This window comes from Sorex araneus, chromosome 4 (genome assembly GCF_027595985.1).
Source record: "Sorex araneus isolate mSorAra2 chromosome 4, mSorAra2.pri, whole genome shotgun sequence".
Taxonomy (NCBI): domain Eukaryota; kingdom Metazoa; phylum Chordata; class Mammalia; order Eulipotyphla; family Soricidae; genus Sorex; species Sorex araneus.
This window is the reverse complement of record NC_073305.1, coordinates 134,258,474-134,285,504: the sequence shown is the minus strand read 5'-3', so window position 1 is coordinate 134,285,504 and position 27,031 is coordinate 134,258,474. Positions and strand designations below refer to the sequence as shown.

The window sequence follows — 27,031 nt, the reverse complement described above, 5'->3', positions numbered from 1 at the left end:
GATGTCATTCCAGCAAGATTCAGTGGCATGGGACTGAAGAGATAGTACAGAAAGTAGGGTGCTTTCCTTGCACAGAGCCAATCTGGATTTAATTCCTAGCATACCTTTTTCATCCCCAGAGCCCAAAGGAGTTATCCCTGAGCACAGAGCCAGGAGTAAGCCCTGAGCACCACCAGGTATGACCCCAAAATAAAAACAAAATAAAAAAGAATCAGTGGCAGTAGAGATGGCACATGTATTTCTATGTTCATTGCAGCACTGTTTACAATAGCCAGAATCTGGAAAAAACCAGAGTGCCCCAAAACAGATGACTGGTTAAAGAAACTCTGGTACATCTACACAATGGAATACTATGTAGCTGTCAGAAAACATGAAGTCATGAAATTTGCATATAAATGGATCAACATGGAAAGTATCATGTTGAGTGAAATGAGTCAGAAAGAAAGAGACAGACATAGAAAGATTGCACTCATATGTGGAATATAATGTAACTGAGAAGTACAAGTTGGCAACGATGCAACTTCTGGCAGATATCTCTCTGGACTTAGTTACTAAAATACTAAATTACAGAAACCCAAAACTGAGAGGCCGCTAAGTGTGGTCACTCGACCTCATACCTCTTCATCCTCAGCAATGGAAAACAAATTATCTAATGCTTCCTTTTCAGCAGGTCTGACTTTAGGGGAGAGACTCTCCAAACAACAATAGTGAGTTTTGTTGAAATATTGTATGCAATCAAAGTGAAAGTAAAGTGAAATTTATTAGTTACACAGGCGGGGGGGGCTCAGGGTGGGGGGGCTAGGGGCGTGGGGAGTTAGGGGTGTGGGGGGGCGAGGTGGAGCTATACTGGGATTCTTGGTGGTGGAATATGAGCACTGGTGAAGGGATGGGTATTCGAGCATTGTATAACTGAGATTTAAACCTGAAAACTTTGTAACTTTCCACATGGTGACTCAATAAAAAATTTAAAAAAAAAGAATCAGTGGCATATCACAGGAAACGTCTTTTAACTTTATTGGAACCATTTCATTTTATCATACTAAATATTTTATTGTATTATGTAATCAATTCTCACAGCTATATCCCAAACTAAGACTATTTTAAATAGTTTAGATGATTACAATTGATTTTTTGTTTGGGTTTGGAGACCATAGCTAGAATACTTCTGGTTTCGTGCTCAGGGGTCTCTCCTAGCGGTACTTGAAGGACCATATATAGTATCAGGGAGTAAACTGGGATCAGCCACATGCAAGGCAATTGCCTTTACCCCTGTTATATCTATGTGTGCCCAATATAACTGATTTTCTTACAGGTCAGCAGACATCCTCTCCTTCACCTTCCTCCATGAGAGAATTATGCTTCTCTGGAGGTTGGGTTGAACTTGTGTCTGGTTTTTGCCAGCACGAAGAGTGTATGTGACCAGTAGGAGCTTTAAATGTGTTGCTCCACGTCTTGTTCTTTCTATTGTCATACAAAAGTATTGGTTGAGGGAAGCAGCTACTCCAGAATAAGGAGGTTACAGAGCACCTCTGTTTTTGTATGGTTATTTTTGTTTGTTGTTTCTGTGCCACAACCAGCAGTGCTCAGGAGTTACTTCTGGCTCTGCACTGAGGAATTACTCCTGACGGTGCTCAGAAGACCATGAGGGATGCTAGAGATGGAACCCAGGTTGATCCACCACAAGCAAGGCTACCTGCTGGACTATCACTCCGGCCCCAGTAGAACACCTTTTAATGCAATCTGCAGCCTGTCTCATGTGAGCAGAAAAAGCCTTCAGGGCTATTTACTATTCAGTTTTACAGAAACAAAATTTTTCTAGTAACAAGGGACCTATCTGGAAATTGTTCTTTACATTGTCATTGTTCTTATATTTGTTTCTGATTCTTTTCTGTTTCCTTTTTTTTTTTTTGAGTCACACCCAGCGATGCACAGGAGTTACTCCTGGCTAATGCACTCAGGAATTATTTAATTATTTCTGGCGATGCTCAGGGGACCATATGGGATGCTGGAAATCAAACCCAGGTCGGCCGCGTGCAGGAAAATGCTCTACCCTCTGTGCTATAGCTCCAGCCCCTGTTTCTGATTCTTACATCAAATAAAATAAACATTTCCAGAAATATCTAAGAGCCCTCTTGGCATCTTCACCAAAAACACCACTCCCAGAGGTAACTATCATTGTTGTGCATCATAGGTCTCTCAAACTCATTATTTATTTATGTACTTATTTATTTACCTTTGAAGTATTTGGACCACACCCACCAGTCTCAGAGGCTATTTCCAGCTCTGTGCTCAGTAAAGCATATGCGGTTCTGGGAACCAAAGCAGGACTGGTGTCATGTGAGACAATACTTTAACCCCAATACTTTCTCTCCAATCCTTCATGTTAGTTTTAAACATTTACTATATGGTTAGAGATCTACAGACACTAACTCAGTATTGTTCTGTGTATTGTAAAGCTTTTATGTAAAAACCAAACGTAGGTATCCTCTGAGAATCATTTCCCACCTGCCACCACCACCAACTGGGTTAGATTTACCCATACTCTGGCTCCAGTTTCTACACTGTAACGACTGTGACTCTGTGCAGACCACACAATGCATCCATTCTCTGTTGGTGGACGTGGCAGTTATTAAATCCTAACAGTATTGCAAAGAACATTTTTGCATGTAACGTAAGATTAACCTTGCTGCAGAATCAATGGGCCAGGAATGTATGAATGAATAAAATTCCACAATTTCCACACGTGCAAACACTAAGGTCAGTTCAGCCAAATTGTGCCTCTGTGCTAGACTCATTTGTTTATTTGTATTTTTTTGGTAGTGCCCAGAAACTACTATAGTAATTCAAGTGCTTCCTGCGTGGGATGAACCAGGGTGCACATAGTGCACTTTGGCCCTCTGAGCCGTCTCTCCACCCGCTGTGTCCAACTCTGGCTGGAGCCACTGCCCAGAGGAGCCCACCATATTGTAGACTTGGGCATCTCTGATTTCCCCTGCTGTTTTCCAGCTATGGGTTCCAGAGACTTACTGGGAACATCTGAATGCACTTTCTGCTGCTCCTTCCATCTCTTACTCCCCATAAGTAGTTTTTCCCATTTTATCTCTTTGATCATTAAATCAAGTTTTCGGTCAGGACTGAAATGTTGGCAAGAGTTAGGAACAGAGGAGTGAGTGAATGACGGCTTGGTTAATCGCCTCTTTCTTCCTCACACAGCAATTTTTCTAACAGATGCAATTACATTGGAGAGCTGCAGAGAAGGAAATCTTATGTTTTATTTCTTTATTCATCATTTAACAAATGGAACTCACTGTAAAAAGGAAATTGCCTTTGTAGTTCAATTTTCAAGGCTACAGTGCTCTGAGCTTCAGGTTTTAAAGCAGCAGCTGCCACCACCTTGAATCTAGTGGGTGGGAATCAGCCAGGGAGGGAGACGAAGACATCAGGCAGAATTCATGTAAATTCAATATATTTTTATTCTTTGTAAATACAATGAGTACAACCTTTTAACTTCACAAATCAGTTAATTCACTTTGTACAAGAAAAGTTTTACTCATCCTATGATAGTCCAAGTGCTGAATATTTTTTCTCAGTGCTAGTACCTAATAAATCAAAAACGTGAAAAGTACAGCAGCTATTTTTAAATGCTTGTTTCTACATTTCCATAAGTATAGATTCATACCAAAGGAGCAGCTTATAGTATAGGACAGTGTGTGTGTGTGTGTGTGTGTGTGCACTAGCGTGTGTGTGGGAATGCCGACACACACTCATTCAAGGCTTTACTAGAAACCAGTTTTCTGAAAGGCATTGAAGAGTCTCAATGTTAGCAGTGGACCAATCAAGAAACCTTTTAGCATCCATTCCCATGAAGTTCCTTCTGCCATGAATGTGTTCACTCTCTGGTGAGACTCGCTGAAACATGCGTTTGGACCCCCCACTGCCTTTGGTTTCAGCACTATGCTAATGGGACAGCGATCTGCCTCACTCATTCATCTCCATTTTATTTGGTTTTGCTGTTTTGATTCATCCCCCCTTATTTGTGTTCTTTTAGTAAAGCTCTTCTGTTTTTGAGATGTTATCCAACCTGAAGTCTTGGCGATAATCTCATTTTCGTCCACCAATTCCTTTGATAAGGTTGCCTGGCCTATGGTATTCAACAAAAAGAAAGAGAAAAAGAAGGGAAAAGGAAAGGAAAATGATAGAGAAAAAGCAAACCTCACGGCGTCAGCTACCTTTCACTTAGAAAATCGGTTCTGAAGGCCACTTCATGATGCATCACAATAAAAGGGAAACTTTTGATAAAACTCTTGATTAAAAACCTAACATCATTTTTAAAAGAAACTCTGACATAGGATAGATAGTTTTCAAGGCTGCTGCCTGATGTTATACATAGAGCTATATTTATTTACCCAACCTTATAGGCTAAAAAAAGAAAAGAAAAGAACAGAAGAAAATTTTACTAGTGTTCCAGCTTCAGTAGTCAGCCTGATCTTCTGGGTAGGTGGTGGGAAGGCCGTTGGCATCCCCCGAGCTGGTTCCTCCCAGGCCTTCAGTAGCAGTGAGCTGTCTCTGCAGAGAACCTGGGGTGCCCCTCTGCTTTGGGGGCTTCCCTCCCCTTGTAGAGGCTGCAGGTCAAAGCTACTGGAAGTGTTTTGCGTCAATTGACTTGTTTTTTCCTGAAGGCTACACATTCCCAGGTTAGTTGAGGTTCACTCTCCATTGGGTAGAAGTTCATCTGATCTGTCCCATCCTAGATAGTAGGGCCTTGGAGAGCTTAGATGTCACTGGATTTGTACATATCTGAAAGCAGTCTTGTGATTGGCACATTGCCAATGGTTTTTTTGAAAAACACTTCTTCTATGGTTGATGGGCTAATAGATCGTAAAGCTGGCAAAAGCAACAGGAGTTTTCCAAAGCGACAGGGTTGAGTGGGATATCTGGAATATGAGAAGCCATGAAAGCAAGGTCAGATCTGCTCTGAACAGGAATATCTCAACCTCAAACACACACTATTTCCAGTATAATTTCCTGATTAGGCCTCATTAATAATACAGTATTCCTGTAACCAACTTCTAAACTGCCACCATTGTCCTTGCTTCACAAGTAGGATAATCCAGGTATAGAGAACATAAATGATCACTTAGTAACTGTCTCTCCATTACCAAAGAAGTGTTTTGAAAAAAATGGAGGTGGGGCATATTGGAGATGTCCAAGTGCTACTCCCAGCTTTGTCCTCAGGATAATAAGAATGGAATTGGGGTTGGCCGCATGCAAGGATGCATTATCTCTCTGTTCCCAGGGGGAAAAAATCTTAGGAAGCATTTTACTTAGTTTAGGCCAAATAATACATCTAAGATTTCTAGTGTAGCAAGCAATCATGGAATTTACCATCAAGCTAGTGAACACACTCATGTTTTCTGATTCTCAAGGTTCCTTCACAAGGCCATTTCCCTCACATGAAATGGATTCCTTTTCTAAGTAATTCTCCAAATTACTATGCAGGCTTATTCTCAGTCACTCTCAGGAATAATTTCATCCTTATTGCACTGCATATTAAAGACGTAGTTCTGTTGGGTGGCAGTGCCCAACTTTCATGTCAATGAAATCGGCACATAATTAAAGACCTGAGAAATTGCTTAACAATTTCTTCCCTTGATTTCCAACAGACATCTGTGCTCAGATGTGCAAAATCCACGTTCAGCTACTTTCAGATGCCTCAAAGCCACCTTCTCACCATGTCTCCAAGCTTTTACTGTTACTAGCTTGAACTCAGATGTGAAGATACTCGAACATGGTGAGCTCTCCCAGGTAACTCACCGTGAAACAGTGAACTCTAGAGACCTCATTCTGCACCTAAGCAAGGCTCAATGCATGGCTGCAAGATGCTGAACATGAACAGATGTTCAGTTCAGCCACATGTCAGTAAGCTGCTTGACTTGATTTGCACCTTCTGCAGTCAGGTAAGTAGCTTTCACACTTGTCCCTTAACTTTAGGCACATGAGAGTCCCCCTCTCTGGCGCTAAGGAGATAGCACATCATGTAGGGCACTTGCCCTGCATGCAGCCAACCTGGGTTTGATGCCCAGCACCCCATAAAATCTTCCGAGCAGTAACAGCAGTGACCTCTGAACAGAGAGCCAAGAGTAAACCCTCAGAACTTCTGGGTATAGCTCAAAGTTAAAAAACAAACAAACAAACAAGTGAGCCATTTCTCTTCAATCTGATACTAGGGGTATCAACCATTCATTCCAGGCTGCCAGCAGGCCAGCTGGGTGGGTTCATAACCCAACTTCATATACACATGTGGACATATGGCCACATATTACTATTTTTTTAATTTTGGGTTTTGAGGCCACATTCAGCAATGCTCAGGGGTTATTCTTGGCTCTGCATTCAGGGATCTCTCCTGGTGGGCTCAGGGGACCATATGGGTGACAGAGATTGAACCTAGGTTAGTAGCACACAAAGCAAATGCCTATCTGCTGTACTATCTCTCTGGCCCTGACCACAGTCCACTCACTTACTGATGGACCATAGAAGTAGGGGGGGGGGTGATCTACATTCTAGAACTAACTAAATCCCACCACTCGTTCTTCATGCGTATCTCCATCGTTTCCTGAGAAACAGCCATAAGGCCTGTGTCTCTCTCTTACTTTGGCCTCCTCAGTACTTCTGCTTCCCTTCTCAGGATCAAAGAAGAGAAATCTCACAGCAGTGGGAGGCTGCAGCCCCCGGGGCAGGCTGTTCCTTGTCTGCAGCACCCCACTCAAGTAGTTGGAGAAAGCACAGAGCTGAGGAACTTTTCTCAGAAGGAACATATTTGGGGAGACTCCATTGACAATTGACTCTTAATTTCCTGTGAATTAATGATGCATTCCCTTACTCACCCATTTAGTTAAAAAATGACTGGTTGGTCTGTCCATAAGAATTAATTGTCTCTGTGTAGTATTTGTGTTACTTAGAAACACTTTACAAGGTGGTTGTGTATATTTGTGTGTGTGACAGAGAGAGATAATGAAAGAGAGAGAAAGAGAGAGAGACACATGGACCCCCATGTGTCTCTTTCTGCAGATAGTATAGCAGAAAGATGGAGAGAGAGTCTACCAGTGGTAACTGATCTTTTTTTTTTTTTTTTTTTGCTTTTTGGGTCACACCCAGCAATGCACAGGGGTTATTCCTGGCTCATGCACTCAGGAATTACTCCTGGCGGTGCTCAGGGGACCATATGGGATGCTGGGATTTGAACCTGGGTCGGCTGCGTGCAAGGCAAACGCCCTACCCGCTGTGCTATCACTCCAGCCCCGGTTACTGATCTTTTTAATCTATGCCCCTGCCAACATTCACATAAATAATTGGGAGTTTTCTCTTTAGATATAAGCATGGTGTCATAGTATCATGCATTTGATCTTCAGGCATAACACACCCACATAGCTTGTGTGACATGCCAATTCCTAGCCTTCTCCTTATGTCCTCATAAATAGCTTACAGAGCTGTAACAATCAGCTCCACTTGCAATGTGAACAATTAACGTACAATTAGCTCAGTTTGCAATGTTAACTTCTCATTTCAATTTCAGATTTTATTTTTCCTGACAGGAAAGTACTAGAGGAGAATGTTCACTGATTTGAAGGGGCTGGGAAATAAGGCATATCAGTTTTGTCACGTGTGTGACTCTAGATATTAACATTAAATAATAGCTGTAGCTGATATCATGAAATAAGAATTCCAAGTCAAAGCAGATGAGTTTCTTCTTCCATGAATTAGTTCCTTTTAAAGGTGACAGAGAAGCAGTATTCTTGCTGTTTCTCTAAAACTGACTTTAGCTAATTCGGGGCTTAATTCTCAGAGGTCCCCCAATAAGTAGCTCCAGGCACTTTCTCATTCTCCCTCCCCACTTCTCTGGCACCTGTAGCAGCTCCTTTGCCAGCACTCCCACTGGTTCACATTGCACCCTCTCTCCCTGTTGAAATCTGACCTTCAAAAAAAACAGCTCATGTTTTTTCAATCAGAGAGATAGTGGCAGGGGTAAGGCACTTGCTTTGCATATGTTTGACCCTAGTTTGATCCCACATACCACCTCATATCACCTGAGCACCATCAGGAATGGTCCCTGAGCACAGAGGCAGGAGTAACCCCTGAGCACTGCCAGGTGTGGTCCAAAATAAAACAATCAAAAAGCAAAGCAAAACAACCACAGTAAAAATTTTTTTAAAACCTCCTCAGAATTTGTCCCCTCCATCATTCAGCCTTTCCAAATCTTCCCTCTGCTTCTTTATTTCTATAGTAAGGTCATTGTAGTATCTGGCATAAGAACCCTGAGTAGAAGCTCTTCAAGCAAAGACTTGGCCAAATTAATCGCCTGAAATCATCATTTTAGTTTGACATTCTCTATACCTTAATGCCTCTAAGTGTTCAAAGTTAATTATAATGAACAACTTAGTCTTTGGTGGGGTGGAGGGGTTGGGGGGGTTGGGGAGAGGCTGGCAAAAGTGCCCAAATTATATGCTTCTCCTTTTTGTGTTTTGGACCACATCCATTACTGTGGAGTGAGGGGCTACTTCCAAGCATGGTGCTTGGAAGTCATTTCTTGAAGTTCTCAGTACTAGAAGTTGAACTAATACCTTGCATGGAAAACATGAATTTCAGCCTTTTGAGGCATCTACCCAGTCCTGTATTGCTCCATTTTATAAATTTTTTGTTCCATTTTTGGGCCACACCTGGCAGTGCTAAGGGTTTAGTCCTCCCTCTGAGTTCAGGGATCACTACTGGTGAGCTGAGAGTTCTTATAGGGTATCGGGCATTGACCCTGGGAAGGCCACATCGAAGGTAAGTGCCCTACCTGCTGCACCATGACTCCAGCCACTCATTTTATAATTTTTAACAAATATTAAATGCCTGCCATATGCTTTTGAAACTTAACAACGAATATATTTTAAGTCATGGCATTTTAATTTAGAAAAATGTATATACTTGCACTATCACTCAATGTCATTTTTTTCTATGCCATGGAAAGGGAACAGTTTTATTAATTAGTAATCAAGGAATTTAATAAAAAGTAAGGAGATTCTAGTAAAAATGGTATTAGTCCAAATGAATACCATTGACTCGGCATTTATCTGACCCCACAGGTAGAGAGGCATTAACATATTTGGTTTCATTATTCCTAGCACATCTGTGAGTGAGGTTGAGATGACAGATAGACGTTTCTAGAAGTTCTCCTTTTGGATCAATCTAGACAATAAATAAGAATAGCAGGGGACCAGAAAGACAGTACAGTGGTTAAGGCACTTGTCTTACATGTGGCTCACCCTATTTGCCCTACCATAGCATATAGTACCCTGAGCACAGAGCGAGATGACCCCTGTGTACAGAGCCCAGAGCAGCCCCCAAGCACCCAAACCCCTTCCACCATAACAAGCAAAATCCGCGACTCTATTATAACCTCATATCTACTAGGCTTTTTACTGGGGGAGGGGGGTGAGGAAGAGGGCACACCCAGTGATGCTCAGGGTTTACTCCTGGGCTCTGTGTATAGGAATTACTGCTGGTGGTGCTCAGGGAACCATATAGGATGCTGGGAATTGAACCTGGATTGACCATGTGCCCTACACCTACTATCACTCCTGCTCCTACAGCCGTAGGAAGATACCAGGGTTCTAATAACTTGCTTTTTCATCGGAAATGGAGTCAGAAAGTCTATGTTAGTGGGTTTGACCAATGGGTGAGCCAAGAAGAACATTGCTGAACCTCCAGAGGCCACATGTTTCTACTAAGAGACAAGAAGAACATCTGCCAGTGGGCCCTGTCAGCCCATGTAATTAGGTGTTACTAGGACTCAAACTCAACAGACATCTATAGGCAAAGGCAAACAGCAGTTATGATAAGGTGAAAGACAGCTTCTCCAAAAGTTCTCCGGTCCTTCCATTTGCCATTTGCATTCAAAGGAGGGCACTTGCCTTTATTGAAAGGATGACTTGGGTACCCTCTACCATGTCAGTCATAACACATTAGCCTTCATTTTTGACCTTTCCCTACCTAGTCCATTTCCACATGTGTGCAGCTATTTAGATTGGTTGACTCATTCATCCAGGACTGCAGTAATGTGCCATACAATGCTTTCTTTCACTCTGACAATATAATTTGATTTGTCCTTCCCACCCAACACTGAGAGGTAGGTGAGGACACCGATTCTACTAAATTAACTGGCTGGCAACAGGATAATTAGTCCCAGTGTTTGAACTGGCTTATTACCGCTGGCTCCTGAAAGCACAATGGCAGCAATTTGCTTAAGTACATGTTCAAGGCAAACAAGAGTCACCTGGTGTGGATGTAGCTGTTGAGCGTTAGCTGCGCCTCGTCTTGAAGAGCGGCGATGGCGGCAGCATTCCGGAAACTTCTCAGCTCAGAGCCACTGTGTGTAGGAACTAGAAATGAAGATCAGGCACCCATGATCAGGCAGCACAGGAAATATGACTGGGCAGAGTGCCTTTCTCTGGAAGGGGATGGAAGCAGGAGAGCCCTCGGGGTCCCACAGCCATGGACGATGAGCCCACCCGAGAGAAGCAGCTCCCTTCAAAACCCTCAGGGTTACGTCTCCTCTTTTTGCGTGGGACAATCTCGACAATGAGGTGGCTGTATTAACAATGAGGTGGCTGTATTAACAAGGGGGTCACCTATGTGCAAGGAGTAAAGGACAGGGATTTCGGTCTGCTCACCAGCTTTGAAAGTGACGATGCATTTTAGACAAGCAAATTCAGTAGCATCTAACCGGAGCTGTCTAAACCGGGCCACCACCTCCTGTAAAGCCTGTATTTCAGAAATGATCTTGTTCAGCTTCTGGGAATCTGTGTTGTCACCGTTCATGCCTAGAATAAAAATATGGAATAAATGCTTTAATATGAAGGCATTTTCATGATTTAATATTGATTTTTGACAAAATCCTGCATATCAATATCTATTCAATTGTCACTCTAAGATATCTGATCCCATGTAAACTGGCTATATTGTATGAAAGTTAATATAAAATCTTCTCTTGGATGATAACAAACACAGTAATTTGCATTTAAATAACAATGCAAGCAGTCATGAATACAACAAAACAACATTATTTGCATTTAAATATAGATTTATAAATGACAGGTATACTCTATTGTTCAGCAGGAATTTGTTATTCTTTACATGTTGTTCTTTTTTCAGTAATGTATTTTTATGGTAATTTCTACAACAAAGTCATTAAATTGTGCAATTCTTACCAGATACAGCCAGTAGAGTGTTAGCATCAACCGGAATGGCCCATTGTGCTATTCCTAGAACAAACAGTTCTCTCCAAGCATCTTCCAAAAGCATCAGCTGTCATACAATAGATGTATAATATAATATAGTGTGTAATTTATAAATTTATAAACAATTTCAATATGTAAATTTCCATTATTTAAAAAAGAGTTTTAAATGCCTGTCTTGGTCATTTTCCCTTTGAATATTCTATCTTTCCTTTATTTTCCCATATTTTTCTTTTTGTTAAAGGTGCTTATAGATAAATACGTGCTTTGGGGGCTAGCCATTCTAATTCCCCAAACTTCACTTACCCTGGAAAAGCATTCATTCTTTTGGTCTTAGCATTTGTTTCTGACCACCTAGAACCTTTGCTCAGGACTCAAACTCTATGAAACACCAGTCAGAGCTCAGCAGGTGGGTTTCACGTATAGAAAATACTCAGATTATCAGGGTTAGAATTCCAGACTAAGCCTGGTGATCTGGGCCCCATCTCCTGGATGGCTGAGTTGCTCGGGAAAGAGAGAGAAAGAGAAAGAGAAAGAGAGAGAAGAGAGAAGGAGAGACAGAAAAAAGGAGAGAGAGAAGGAGAGAGAGAGAAAAGGAGAGAGAGAAAGGAGAGAGAGGGGAGAGAGGGAGAGAGAGAGAGAGAGAGAGAGAGAGAGAGAGAGAGAGAGAGAGATCACTAATTCCCAAGAGGCATTCAGGGAAATCAGGGTGTAATTATGTTAATCAGGTTTTGCTGAGTTTACCTCATCTCACTGCCTGATTTTTCTGAGACTCATAAGTGGACAGCATCAAGGTGCTTGTCATTTTCATTCTAATAAAAATGTGCTACTGAATATTTAAAATGAAAATGTGGCTCCTTTTCCAAATTAATATACTGGATACCACTTCACCACAGTTTACTTGTTGTTAAAGGGCTTCCGCCAAAAGCTAAGTGGCAGGCAGTAAGGAAATTTTGTTTGGATTAAAGAGTCTGCAAATACTTGTTTTGAGGGAAAAATAGCCAACACACATACACACACACACAGTGGTTGAAGATAACTAGTAAACCTGATCAGAGAGAAAAGTCTGATTTTCTGAAAAACCTTTTTAAAAAAACAGTGAATTGTGGATTTTGTGAAAGAATTTCCTTTTGGGATCTAAATTGAGTTATGAAGGTTTGTGACCAAAAGCACAAATAAACAAAGATTTGGTTTTCCAATGCTTTAGTTTTAGTTTTAATTAATTAAATATAGAAAACAAAATTTTTAAGTGCAGGGTAAATGGTAGCTAGTTCTGGTCATATTTAAAAGCCCAGACCACAAAAAAAAAATTCCAGACTAGATTAAATGTTTTGAGCATATTGCCAGTTCTCTCTGTAGGAAACATACTTCATATTAAGGGGCACTATTATGCTTTAATTAGGTATAAAATGAATTAAAGAAACAAATCCTTTACTTTCGGAACTACTTATTAGTCTTTTGGGAAATTTGTCATTAGTTTTTATAATACACCAGTGTGAGCCAATGGCTCTGAATATTTTATTTTCCTTCTTTCCCTTAAAGTCAAAAAATTCTGATGGAGGTTATTACTGATGTTCCTGGTAACAAGACTTCTTGGTTAGGTGGGGTGTAATTTTTATCAGCATACCTTTCCCTCCCTCTTAATGCAATTTACAGTCACAGAATTATGCACAATACCTATCTGTTTATAAAATTCTCAAAAGCACTTAGAGAAAGGAAGGAAGCTAACTTGCAGAGCTGTGCTGTGTACCCCTTAATTCTACATGCAGAAATCCAAATGGCTAACCCTGAGTATCACAATGGAAAACAACAATAAAGCTGCAAATATAAGACAATACTCTCATCTCCTATCTTTCTCAACTTCCAGGATCTTAAGAAAATATTACTGGGCTGGGGAGATCACTCAATGGACCAAGTAGATGCTTTGCATGCAGGAGGCCCAGGATTCATCAGGCACCACCAGGAGTGACCCCCTGCTCCCCGAACCCAGCACAGGATCTGGAGGAGTCCCATGAACACCACTTGGTATGAACCCCAAAACCAAAAAAGAAAATCTTGTTTTATTAGCAATTTAAAAATAAGTATTGTTAAATTTTGTGATTAAATTTGATGTTTCAGTTACTTCTTTTTTTAAAAAAAAAGGAGCAATGTTCTCATATGTTATTTCTTCATATGCCATACCCAGCTTCCTGAAAATAACATAATTATGTTTCTTAGTAAGGACTCCATGCAAGATATTTTGAACCCATAGGAAGAGGCTTCAAAAATAATTTTCTCATGGTTGTCTAGAATGGTATTTGGTCTCCGAGGGCCCCTAATACATAAAACTATGTGCTTTCTTCCCCAGCACCCTGCTCCCACCTCCCGAACTCACTGCCCTCCTGTTCATACCTGGTCCTGCAAGGACAGCGTGGAGAAAGCAGGCACACTCTTAGCCCACTTGATGCTCATAAACAGGAGCCTGGCAGCAGACTCACACACAGACTCTGTGGCCACCTCATAGAGATACATTGGGGTCCCATTCACTTCGTGGGGGTACTAGGCAAGAAAGAGAGAGAGAAAGAGAGAAAGACCGGGGAGTGAGGAAACCACAGCCCTGCAAGAAGAACAAACTTTTACATTTTCTCATTAGGCAGGGTGCGAGGTTGAATGTGGTTGCTGTGGAATCATGCAGCCGCCATAGGCTGATGAAAAACAAACATCACTATCTACAGAGTTTGGGAAATAGACATTGTTGGGAGAGGCCCATATCCACTTTTTTTGGGGGGTCTCTTCCTTTCAGGGGGGCATCTGGCTTTTCTCTCCCCTGCAGTAAATGTTCCCTGGGCTGCACCCACTGCCAGGCCTATCTCCAAATGTAGACAAGAGCTGCTTACATTTGTGTAAATAAAAATAGATGTGAAAAAAGTATAAATTAATAGGCATCCCAAACACAAATATGCATATGAGTATTTTTAGAAAGGATTAGTATATTATGGAAATATTTCAATTAGACATCTTAATCATTCACAGAGCACTCCCATTCATAACTGACAACATATTCATAACACTACTTTCCCAAGCTTATTATACACATCAAGGGTAAGAAAGCAATATTAAATATTGTGCGTGTGCATGTGCCCAGGTGTTTGGCTTCCCTGCAGCGTGGGTCTGCAGCTGGCCCTCCTCTGGGGGAGATCCTGAGCCCTTCTGGGTTTCGAGTGGGGGCTCCGGGTAGGGACAGGCAGAAGCCTAGAGTTCCGAGGGAGTTGGCCTTTGAGACCATTCAAGCTTTGGCTCTGCTCCTACTGGCTTAATCCTCAATGTCCATGGGACTCAGGAGTGAGTGAAGGTAGAGTGGAGCATGAGGGCAGCTTCTTCAAACTGTTACTAACAGGCTGAGGCTGACCTTTCTTGTATTAGGGACCCACAGTTTGCTCAAGAGAAAAAGAAGCCTGGGATGGGCAACTCAGGGGCTCTTCTGCTTGTCTATAAAAAAAAACAAATGTCTGGGCTGGAGATAGGTAAGGCATTTGCCTTGCATGCTACGGATTCTGACTCTATCCCTGCACAGCTGAGAGTGATTCCAGAGCACAGGTCCAGGAAAAAGTCCTGAGCATCGGCAGATGTTACCCAAAACCCAAAACTAAAATACAAGCAAATGTGAGAGATAGTACAGAGGGTAGGGTGTTTGCCTTGCACCTGAACGACCCGAGTTTGATCCTTGGCATCCCATATGGTCCCCGAAGCCCCACCAGGAATCATTTCTGAGTGCAGAGCCAGGAGTATCCCCTGAGCATTGCAAGGTGTGAACCCAAAATAAAATAAAACAAAAAAAAAACAGAATAAAATAAAAGTTAAAAACAGACAAACAAACAAACAAACATCTGTTCCTCTGGCCTCTTAGAACGTGTAGGCTAGCCCTCTCTCAGATTGGGTTCCAAACTAGGAGCATTTCTCCAAGTTGCAGGTTCCCAGCACCCAGATAAAGGTCGCTGAGAGAGATTCTGGGTTGAACCCTCATCCACCTGCCTAGCCAGGTCAGAGAGTGACCTAAACTCACACTCAACTGTCAACGCCCCTGGCTCAAAGGAGCAAGATGCCTCTGCAGAGCCAGGCAGGCAGGACCCCACTCCTGGCCTTGCCACCTGCTGCCCGACACAGCTCTCGGGTGCAAAGGCCGCGACCTCCTCTCTACCCTCCCGGCACGCGTCTCCCTGGGCCCCCTGTATGGCGCCTGACCTTGGGCGTGGGCTGAGCGAGGCTCACGAGGGTCTGGCGCTCGGGCGTGGCGGACACAGCGGCCAGCTCCAAGCCGTGCGGCTCCAGCTGCGTGACGGCTGTGAAGAAGGCGGGCGCGGGCAGCGCGGCCGAGGGGAAGTGCGCGGCCGCCCCGTTCTCCTCCTTGTGTCCGCGGAAGTAGAGGGCCACCTGCTTGCGGATGGTGGACGTCCGCGGCCCGCGCTCGTGCTGCACGGCTGCAGAGACAGGACGCACGTCGGGGGAGGTGGGAGATGGGGGATGGGATTGTCGCAGCCTCCATCACCCTCTGCCACTAGCCACGCAACGCACACTTGCACCGGCCAAGGCACCCCGGGAGGTGGGGAGAGGGGTACGGGGCACGGAAAGGGTCTCACTCCTGCATTTGGAAGCTGAGGCCAAGATGAGGAACCCACGGGTGAGGAAGAGGTCAACCCGCAGGCCAGCGTATAGCGGGACTCAGGGCTCCTCCCTAGCCAGGTAGCTCGCGGGGAGTCCAGACCCCTGGTGGGAGGAAGTGTCCTAGCCCGCGCCACCCGCCCGCACCGCGGCTCTGTGCGCTCGCGCCGTCGCCTTCACGATGGCCTCTCCCCTTCCACCTGCCGCCCCAGCCCAAGATGGTTATTTGGTCTCCGAGGGCCCCTGCAGAAAAGGACCTGCGCTGGGTTGCGGGGTCAGGGGATGGGGGTGGGAATCTGCAGGGGGTGAGCATTCAGGGAAGCCCATCCCCAAGTGTGCAGGAGAAAGGCAAGGGAGATGTGACAATTACCACCAACAGTTTCAATAAACAAATTAATTCAGGGCAATCTTTCGCTCGTGGAGCTTGACAACTTGTCAATACACACGTTCAACAGGTCTCCTGCTCCCTCCCTAAGCGGCTCCCTTCCTCCTCTCCCCCCAACGTGGGCGCCTTAGCCAGCTGCCATTTGGCCGCCAGGAGGTGGGCCAGGCTAAGCCCCACTTGAGGCCCCACCTGAAGCTCCCGGCCCTCTCTGCGCCCCCAGTCCACTTGGATTGCTCTCTAAGTACTTCCTAGTTGTCCAGGGGCCTTCTGCGTTGTTCACGGGTCTTCTGGGAGCCCAGAGCACCCCTGGGCTTACCCATCCTCACCAGCAATATTCTGTGGAACCGAGGGAAGGGCCTGCAAAAGCCCAGATTGCTGCATCGGCCGCACCAGCTCTTGGAATATGCATCGGGTCAGCCCACCCTCCTCCAGCACCCCATTATCTTCTGCTCCCCGAAGAGATACCACAGAGTGCGAGATCCTGAGGGCGACTCACCACCGGCAGGGGGGTGATCACCATGGGGTGAACGAAAATTAGGAGAGGGGCAGACAAGATTGGCTGCGGACGCTCCCCAAAGTGAGGGGTTCCGGAGAATGCTGCTCTTCTGGGGTGGGTCAAGTGGGGGTATGTTTCTTGAGTGGGCTTTGCCCCGGAAGTCTGGGGGGCGTGTGCAGAGAGGAAAGGAAGACTATGACTGAATGCCCGAGGCCAATTCCCAGCATCTGCGAAGAAGTGCAGGACCTAGATGATTGGCATGCGTTGTGTCGTGCATTTTTCCGTATATGTAATTTACTTACTACTCAATCAACATTAGAGAATAAAAGGAGGTCCTGATTACCATCTTTGTTCATGTTGACTTCCAAACACTTCTTCAGACGACACGCTCTGCACTGGTTTCGGTGCGTCTTGTCCACAGGGCAGCCTCCCTGGAACAGAGTGCAGATGGTCAGAGATCCAGAGGCTTTCAGACTTGGGGGAACGGGGTCTCGACGGGTGGGGACGCTAGACCCAGGGAACTAGTGAGGAGCCAGGTGCAGAGTGCCCAAGGCCTCCCCGGGAGCAGCTAGCCCTGATGCACTAACAAGGACCTTTGTCAACAGCACAATCAAGGTGAAGGCAGGCTGGAGATCCCGGAGCGACCCTCCAAGAAGGCCAGGCTGAAACATGGAAGAGGACAAGGAAGAAAAGTCCTTTCCTCAGAGGAAGTCAATCTGGAGGCCCTAGGCAAAATTCAGTTCCGCCTCAGCATGCCTGCCTACAGCTACCAGGGTTGAAAGGCGAGACTTTTCAGGACCTAAGACAGCGACCTGCCAAATTCAAGGAAGCAGGGATGCGCCGTGGGGAGCCAGCGGGTCCTCCTGGGTCCCTGCCACGCCCCCTTGCTGCCAACTCTTCTGAGTTCAGGTCTCAAGTTTAACTTCTTTGAGTCCTTTTCTGAGAGAGCCCATTGGTCTACCTGTTACATCACCTTACACTGGCCTTGAAACTTGCAGCCTGTTGTTGTCTCCAAGACGAGCCTCAGCCCAGAGTCCTAGAAACCATAGCCAGTCCCAGAGGTGAGGCAGAAGACAGGGAGGCAGGCAGGACACCTGAACGATGAGGCTGGGAAGGGAAGAGGCCCACTGTCTGAGTAAATGTAGAAATAGTCACCAAATCAAATATGGCCAGGAAGAAAATGCGGTTGCCTATCTGACAGAAATGGTAACCGGTTCTGAGACCAATTGAGCAAAGGGTAATTGTTGTTTTAGAGATATTTATTTGATGGGGCTGGAGCAATAGCATAGTAGGTAGGGCGTTTGCCTTGCACACGGCCGACCCGGGTTCGATTCCCAGCATCCCATATGGTCCCCTGAGCACCGTCAGGAGTAACTCCTGGGTGCAGAGCCAGGAGAAACCCCTGTGCATCACCGGGTGTGACCCAAAAAGCTAAAAAAAATTTTATTTGAGATGCACGAGAAAATAATTGTCTTACCTGCTACAATTATGGGAAAAATATTGGCCATTGAAAGAGGAAATTTAGGGGCTGGAGTGATAGCATAATAGGTAGGGTGTTTGTCTTGCACGCAGCTGACCCAGGTTCAATTTCCAGCATCCCATATGGTCCCCTGAGCACCATCAGGAGTATTTCCTCAGTGCAGAGCCAGGAGTAACCCTTGTGCATCACCAGGTGTGACCCATAAGCAAAAAAAAAAAAAGAGGAAATTTAGGGGGCCAGAGAAATAGTACAGGAATGAGGTGCTTGCCTTACATGTGGCCAGCCCTAGTTCAATCGCAGGCATCATATATGGATTCCCAAGCCTGACCAGGAAGGATCCCTAAGCATATGAGTACAGAGCCAGTACCTGAGCATCCTCAAAAAAAAAGGGGGGGGAACTTATGGAGAAGGTTTTTATGGAAGTTTTTCTGTAATAATAGGTGTTACTGAAGGAACATATCATAGATACAGAGTCACATCTATATAGGTGTATTACACACAGACACAAGAAGTTTGCTACTTCCTATGTAGATATGAATTGCTATTCAGTGTTACACTGCAGTGGAACTGAATGACTAAAATTAATATATTTCATTTTATGTTGTGATCTAAATATATATATATTTTCTGATGTTGATGTTGGAATGATTATGTTTTCTAAAATGTCCCATAGGAAATAAATCACACACTGGAAACATAGTTTAAGGCAACTGTGCCTTCTGGTTTAAAATTGTGTTGATTAATTTAAGACAAAAATAGAAGGATGGGGGCTGGAGCAATAGCACAGTTGTTAGGACATTTGCCTTGCAAGTTGCCGACCTGGGTTTGATTCTCTGCATCCCAAATGGTACCCTGAGAACTGCCAGAAGTAATTCCTGAGTGCATGAGCCAGTAGTAACCTCTGTGCAACACTGATGTGACCCAAAAAGAAAAAAAAAGGACAGAAGGTTATAACAATTTATAACTGTCCTAATTAGCGTTCATAATAAATTATGATATTGTTTGCCTTATCTTAAGATAAAAGAGAGAAAGGAAATAATTTTTGTAACCAAGTAAATTCTTCAGGACATTAGAAGAGAAGTTTGATACCAGGGACATAACCCAGGGACTCAGGCATGTGGGGCAGAAGCTCGATCACTGGAGCCACATACACTTCAGTGCATTTTTGTTGGTTAATATAATAGTTCAACATAAAGAAATTTAAAGAATTCATTGTTGATGCAGCATTAAGTCTTCTCAGAATTTATTCTTTTAGTGTTCTGACAAACAGCTAAAACAGAAACTTTCGCTAGTTCTTAAGAGTGTCTTCAAATTAGATTATATGTATATAAATTTCCAGAGCCTGAGAGAGCTTCAGATAGGTCCATTTATTCTTTTTGCAAGGAGAGGACCACCAAGACTGATGAGTCTATTATCACTCCTTTACAAGTACTTGGTCTGACATCGGTGCATTTGAATTGACAGCTAACCCCCTTTGAAAATATCAAGGATAGCCTTTGAGATATTGATTCCCCAATGTTGTAACATTACTTAACATTACACCAATATCAAAGATAACTGGAAAAGAAACCTGCTCCACGATGATGGCCCACAGTAATCCTACAGTCCTGTGCAGTTATAAAGGTACAATTCTGTATACACGATTGTCCAAATGGTGAAGCATGAACATGAACAGATAACAGGGCCGTAGAATTCAAAGTAATGCATCCAAATGCAAATATTTTCTGTTTGCCATTAACCCAAATCTACCAGAAACTGATAAGAGAGCCTGAGAGATAGAACAGTAAGGCTCTTGCCTCACATACAAGGTGACCTGGGTTCAATCCCCAGCAACCTATAGGGTCTACCATGCACTCTGAACACAGAGCCGGAAACTAGCCCTGACCACCTCCAGGTGTGGCACCAAACCAAGAAGAAAAGGAAGGAAGGATGAAAAAGAAGGAAGGAAGAAAAGAAGAAAGGAAGAGAAATTCACATGAATTGACAAGGCTTCAAACAACAGAAGGTAGAATAATTCACTAGCATTGTGTGTATTAACACATGCATACTATGTAATATTAGAACACACTGCAGATAATTAAGCATCTTGCTTACAGAGAATGACTTCTGACTCATGCACATGCTAAGATTCGGGAGGAGTCCAGGTAGAGATGTGTGCTGAGGGTTTGCTAAGGAGAGGGCAAAGTATGAGGGCTGGAAGACTGATCTTCTAGCTAGAAATAAAACTGTTATTCGTGGGAAAGTTAGTCTGAGGAGCTCTGATGACTCTTTCTGGAAGCTTTGGCTCGAAATCACCCATGCCAAACCCAACCTCCCAGCACATCTTCTAAGCAGAGAAAGAGGAGGAAGTGTGTAGAAGTTCCCCTTAAAGACTCATATTTCTTGGGTATCTTCTCTTTCTGCTCGCACTGGCCTTTTCTGATGAGGCCCAGCAAACCAGCAAAGTCTTGTGAGTGGGTGAGCCCCATTTCCAAAGAAGCCCTACAGTTTCTCCAGAGTTGAAAGGACTCAGTCCCTCACCAAACTCTTCTGTTCCAAGAGGTCCAAAGCCTTTTACTTCTGCCATCTCATGTAATGGTGGGGTCCCTATGCATCATGGGTGCTGCTAGCAACCAAGATGGGTTGGGAAGCAGGGAGCAAATATATATATTTGGTATATATATGTATATATACATATACATACATACATACATATATGTATATGTATATATATACCTTTGCTACTTGTGGTTTAGATCAGAAGTTCCCCCAGGTCCCCCTGGGCCGGCTCTATGCCATTGGTAGAATGTGGGTCTCCCACAGGGTCAAAATCTCAGATGATTAAGAAGGGGGAGGGGTGGATGTAGGGACATTGAGATCGCAGACTTTCTTCTGCATACTCCTCTATCTTCCCTTCCCCTGGTCAGTCTTTCCCAAGCTGATGGCCTCAGAGTTGAGGCCAAAAGAAGGAGAGAAGATAAAGGGAGTCTAACTTCTCAGCTAGCAAAGCCAGAGGACACTGGGCATAAACAAAGCAGGGGGGAGGTCGGGGAGAGGAGCCGGCAGCTTGACCCGGACCACAGTACCTGGTTTCCCGATTTGCAGACATAGGTCCTATTCCTTCGGATGCTCCGTTTGAAAAACCCCGAGCAGCCGTCACACGCGTAGACCCCGTAGTGTTTCCCGGAGCTGCGGTCGCCACACACTTTACAGGGGATATCTAAAATTCGGCCTAAAATCACAGGAGAGACCGGTGAAGGGGTGGGGGGGGGGAAAGGATGCAGAGAAGGGACCAGGAGAAAAGGAGGGAGGAAAGGAGGGAGGAAAGGGGAGAGGGAAAGAGAGAGAGAGAGATGCTAAGCAATCTGACCTCTGAAGGGATTAGCACCGGAGCTGCGGTAAAAGCAAATAATGAAGTGATTTTATAGCCAAACTTTTTTTCCTTGAGCAAGTGTCAGTTTCCTACAATGAGCATTACTCATGCACCGCTACATGTATTTGGGTCTGCTCTAATCGCTGAGACCCATTTCGGAATAAAAGATTACAGCAGGCCGGGGCGGCAGCAGGCCCCGCCGCCGCTGCCTTTCTGCTCCGAGAAAAGTTGGGCCGCCTCCCTCCCCCGCTCTCCCTCGGAACAGAGAAAGTTGTTAGCGAGCGCGCGAGGAGACAAACTTGAAATGCAAAAAGGAAAAGAAAAACAAACACGGCTGGAACCAGGAATGGCAGCTGGAAGGCAATCGAGTTTTCTCGGCGCTGCCCGGCGGTTGTTATTATTAGGATTATTATTGTAATGCTAATACTAGGATTATTAATGATAATAAGGGGAGTGCTAATTGCCCAACTTTCGCTTTACCTATTTAAGAAGATTTTTGGTGGATTGCCTTTGAGAAATTATTTCTTTTAGGAAAAAAATTTTTTTTTCTCCCCAAAGTAACTAGTACAGGGCTAGGGGTGCGAAAAAACAGGTTAGCACGGATGGGTCTTCGCACACCCCTCTAACACTCTCCAAGTTTTTCTTCTCTACAAGCCTACTCCAGCCGCCACTGTGTGGGTCTCTCTCTCATCCTGTTTTTCCGTCGCCGTGGGAGGCAGCTTTTTTTCAAAGGCTCTCACTGGTCCCTAGATGGGCCCCTACCCCCATAGGCCTCTACTGCCGCCAGGTTTAAGAAAACTTTCCCTCACCCGACAAACCCCTCCACAAAATGCGATGTGGCTGCTGCACCTGGAGACATGTTGGAGGGTTCCAGGCAGTGTCCCAAAATTCAGAGCACAAGGAGGTGTTTTCCTGTAAGATTCAAGAGTCCTAGAAACTGTAGCAGTCCCTCAGGACTTCGAAATCCTCCCTCCCGCAAACAGAGCAAATCAATGAGTCTTCACATAATTAAGACTTTAATGATGAGGAGGATAGCTAATAATACGAACTAATAACAATTAACTTCTGAACATTTCCATTTCCCGCCTCGACCCGTCCGAGGGCCTCCCAGCTGGGCTCCCTGCGACCTCCGCCTTGAGGGAAACTCGACAGCTGCTTCCCCAAAGAGCTCACGTTGGGGACCGCGGCGCGGCTGGGGTACGGACAGGCTGGGCAAGGCACGCCTAAAGCAACGGGGTTGGGGGAAGCGTTGGCAAGGTGGGGGGGGGAGCCTACCCCACCCCCAGACGTCAAGGGTGGAAACTTGAAGGTGGATCTCAAGGGGTCAGGATGGACTCGCGACTCCAGCCCGGTCTTGACGGAGCAGCCAGAGTGGGGGTGCAGGGAGGCCGCGGGCGAAGGGTTGGGGAGGGGATGCGGGAAGGACTAGGCCCGGGCGGCCTGGGTAATTACAAGCCCGCCGCAGCACCTGCCTATAGAGCCACCAGTGACCCGTCAAAAAGAGTAGCATGGGAATTCGGACGGCGACAAAGGCCGGCGGGGGAGGCTCGCTGCGCGGCCACTAGGCCCGCGCACCCCCCTCCCGGGCAGAATGGGAGGAGAAGTGGTGCTGGGGAGAGGGAGGAGCTGCGGAAAGCCCGGCGAGGCCACCGCCGGTCTGGTCCCTTGCCCCCTGGGGCCTGTCACCGCGCCCCAGGAAAGGACTGTAGCAGGGTTCGGTGCTCGGCGGCTCCGCGCTACTTCTTGCAGCCGCGCGCTGGGTTTCCGCAGGGAGCATCCTCTCGCCTCTGCAGAACGCACGCCCTGCGGTGGCTGCACTGGGTTGCCCGTCTGGGGTCTAGCCATCCTGTCGCTCAGCTTGTCCTGCTCTTCCTCCCTCAACTTCCCTTGACACGTTGGGTGACTCCAAGGCGGGGGAGGCGCGGAGCTGGTGTTTACTCTGGCCAGTCCCAGGCAGACAGGCCAGTCACGCACATCCCCGACTGGGATAGACCACTGAGGGGTGGGGGCGGGGAGGATAACCCTCCTTGGGCTCCTGGAGGCGGGGCTCTGACACGTGCCCCCACCCCCCGCCAGACCCTGACTGCGGTGCGCCCCTCCCTCCGTTGCAGATTCCGAGCAGCTGCTGCCCCCCCCCCCCAACCCCCGCGGTGCGAGCGACGGGAAAATTCCAGGGCAGAGAGGGCCTGCGTCTCAGGCTGCCACCCCAGACACGTTAAGGTGACTTGGGGTCACGGTGCGATCTGGTGGGCCCGGTTGCAAAGCTCTGTGGTGGGCTGCCGAGCAAGCTCCCAGTGGAGGCGAGCGGGAGCTTCCTGGGGCGGGAAAACCGCCCTTAACTTCCCTCCCCAGGGGGTCCCCTGGGGCTTTTTGTGTGTCATAATTGCCTAAAGATATATGGCAGCTTCGATTACTGTAATTACCATCAGAGGCTGTTGAAAGAAGTTAGTTGGGGCTGCAGGGGTGACTGGCCGGGGTCTGGTTACCACCCAGGCGGGGCTGCGGAGTGACATGGCCTTGCTCTCCCGCCGAGCCAAGCCGAGTCCGCCGGGCGTCAGCAGACGGCGCGGCCCTGCTGGGTGCTGACCTCGCCCGCCGCCGGGGGACCGGACGCCGGCAGATTCGGCCAGGCTGCCGCCGCCCGTCTGCAGAGTCCGAACGCAGCGGCGCGGCCCCGGGAGGGGGGTCTGCTGTCGGGCGGCAGCGGCCTCCCCACCTGCACCGGGGCTCTAGGCTTCTGAGGCCCAGCTCAGGGTCTAGGGAAAGTCTTCCCTCCAAAGTCTTCCCTCCAACCCCAAATGATTCACGGTGCCCTTTCCCCTAAAAGTTAGAGGGCCCTGGGACTTTTAGCCCCACAGAACACGGGGGCGCGGCCTCCAGCTCTCAGCCTGCCCCTTCCCTCGTTTCCATGACTCTCGCTTTGGGCGCTTCCCCGACTCCACTCTTCCCGCTGCAGACAACAGCCGCGTCTCCTTCCTGGCTTCCAGGGAAGGAAGCGAGAGCTTGTCATCGGACAAGCGAGTCTGGGGTGCGGGTGGGGGGTGGGGAGCTCTGAGGCCCGCAGGCTTTGCTGTTTTGCATCAGAAACCTGAAAGCAACAGGAAAGGTGTTCTCTGGCGCCTGGTCTCCTCCGAACGAGCTTCACAGGAAAGATCCTGGCTGCTAAAAGCAAGGGGGAAACCCATCAGCTGCCTGGAGCCGGATCTGCAGGGCCGCGGAGGCCCAGGCTAATTGATGACTCCTGTCCACAACCATGGACTCTGCATTCCAGCCAGGTTAAGGCTCTTGCTCTCCTCCCTCTGCTCTGCTTCTACAGATCTCCTTTTCTTTTCGTGCAAGTGTGTTTCTATCTGTATTTTTTCAAAAAGCAGCTGCACCCACACCACAACGCACGGACCAAATGAAAACCTTGAGGTGAATAAAGAAACACATCCCTCTTAAGCACGACTTCATTATAAGTCTTAAGAAGTATCTTGGACTCCCCAACTTTTCAAAGATTAGGGCACAATATGGGCAAATGCGGTGTGTGTTAGGGGATGAGGTTGGGGGGTTTTGGGGAAAGCACTGAGCCACCAAAATGCCACCATGAAAAAACTACAAGGGCCCATGGGAGAAGTTCAGGATATTGAGAGAAAGCAGGGGCCACCCCCTGCTTGAACCCTGGGAATTGGCAGTCTCTGGCCACCGGAGGGCGGGAACTGAAATTCCCCCTGGAGATGCCAGCTATGCGGGTCACCAGGCCCTAGTGCCAACTCAGGCCTGCAATAGAGCCGGGTTCCACAGGCTCTTGTGCATGCGGGAGCCAGGACCCAGCAGAGCACGGCACTTTGTAGCTGCCGGTGGTTACAAGTTAGCCATGGACCTGACTTATCGAGGGAAAGCCAAGTACTAAGGAACTTTGAAGGAGAGAAGTGCTGCGAAGGGGCCAGGCCGCACACTTTTGCCTCTGCCTAGTTCTCCATTGCGGGGTTGGGGTGGGTTGGGAGGAAGACTAAAATGAGGAATTTGCTCCTTTTTGCTAAAGCGGGTCCCCATACTTTAAATTCCCCAGTTATGACCTACGCGGATTAAGGGAAATGTGACTTTTAAATGGTTTCTGCTCTCCTAGTCTGCAGGATTATTTGAGAGAGCTAGAAACGGGGTGCAAAACATTCCATTCAAAATCCGCTTTGCGCAGAGTTGCTTTTGCGCGCCCAAGCTGGGAGTTTGGAGCAGCGGTTCCCTATGGCTGCAGCACGAGCTGCGGCCTAGTTCCTGCCCCTGGCGCTCCCCCCTCCCCCCAACTTCTCGCACCTGGAGGCTAAGTAGAGGCCCCTCACAGCATCGGTGGGTTGCAGGGGTCGCGACCTGCCTCGGAACCAGGGAGAAAGGGGAGGAAATCAAGCAATGCTGAGTGGACCAAATTGTTCTTCCCTCCCTACGAAACGCCCGGACTCCACAGTGTAGCAGGAGCTGGGCGAAAGCACACGCCGCTTGAGTTCCTCTTGCGGGTTAGCAGCGGCGGCGCTCGCTGCAGGACCACAGGGGCCTCCCCGCCCGCCCGCCCGCCCGCCCGCCCCAGCTTGCACGCCTGAGCCCCGCGGCGGCCCGAAAGGTACCCACTTGTTGATCCGGCGGGCTTGCTCATGCTGGCGGTCCCGGGGCGGAGTGGCTGGTGGGCACCGCCAGACTCCCGGCCAGCAGCGCCTGCCTCCCCGCCGGGCGCCGCGGCTCTCCAGCCGCCCTCCAGCCTGCGAGGTTCTGGGGCGGGACAGGTGGGTACCGGTTGCGCGCTGCGCCGCTCGCCGGGCACTCAGAATTCGTTCCACTGTAGCAGTGTAGGCATCCTTAAGTTTCTTCCCGGCTCTTGCAAAACCGCAGCTGCTGGGAATGTCGCTTGATACCGGACACACGCGTGGACAAACAAATGGAGAGACAGACAGGCGGCTGGAGGGCGAAGGGAAGGGAGAGCAAGGAAAGGGGTATGGAAGGACAGAGATGGAGGTACGGAGAAAGAAAAGAAAAGGTCTTCCTAGAGAACAAAAAGGGCAAAACCCCTCTCTTTCCCCATTCCTGGTCTCCGCCTTCAGCGTTAAGCAATGCGGAGTGTGGACAGCGCTCCGCAGACCGCCGGTCCTCCAGCGAGGGAAGGCAAACGCGCGCGCAGGCTCCGGCGGGCAGGCTGGGCGCTGGCCGACCCGGGCGCGGGGTAGGAAACTAGATCGCTGGGAAGGCTTCCGAGGGAACCGGCGGCCAGGTCCGGGGTTTCGGGCACAGCCGCACACACGGCGGCAAGGGGTCCCAGAAGTTCATTACCCCGTGACTTTGTGCCTGTCGCTGCGGGCTGGGTCCCCTGTAATATCTCCAGAAGCTCTCTGACAGGCAGCCGCGGGGAGGGGAATAGGGCGTCCCTGGCCCACTTAGC

At 47.1% G+C, this 27,031-nt stretch overlaps 1 protein-coding gene across 1 annotated transcript; it reads right to left on the bottom strand.

Moving 5' to 3' along the window:
• Nucleotides 1–3,455: 3,455 nt before the first annotated feature.
• Nucleotides 3,456–27,031, bottom strand: NR2E1 (nuclear receptor subfamily 2 group E member 1). Its single transcript, XM_004605706.3, has 9 exons — nt 26,230–27,031; nt 21,341–21,486; nt 17,139–17,226; nt 15,498–15,733; nt 13,668–13,814; nt 11,250–11,346; nt 10,713–10,862; nt 10,316–10,421; nt 3,456–4,934 (listed from the first exon to the last, which is right to left on the bottom strand). The coding sequence occupies exons 1-9, from the start codon at nt 26,252–26,254 to the stop codon at nt 4,772–4,774; spliced, it is 1,158 nt and encodes a 385-aa protein (XP_004605763.1). The 5' UTR covers nt 26,255–27,031; the 3' UTR covers nt 3,456–4,771.

What these genes read in the sequence shown, in the direction of transcription:
- NR2E1 (XM_004605706.3), bottom strand. Translation starts at nt 26,254, where the DNA reads ATGAGCAAGCCCGCCGGATCAACAA. An exon ending in AGTCAACATGAACAAAGATG is followed by an intron (nt 15,734 to 17,138) that starts GTAATCAGGACC and finishes CTGTCTCTGCAG; the next exon opens with CCGTGCAGCACGAGCGCGGG. An exon ending in CACTCTACTGGCTGTATCTG is followed by an intron (nt 10,863 to 11,249) that starts GTAAGAATTGCA and finishes TTTTTATTCTAG; the next exon opens with GCATGAACGGTGACAACACA.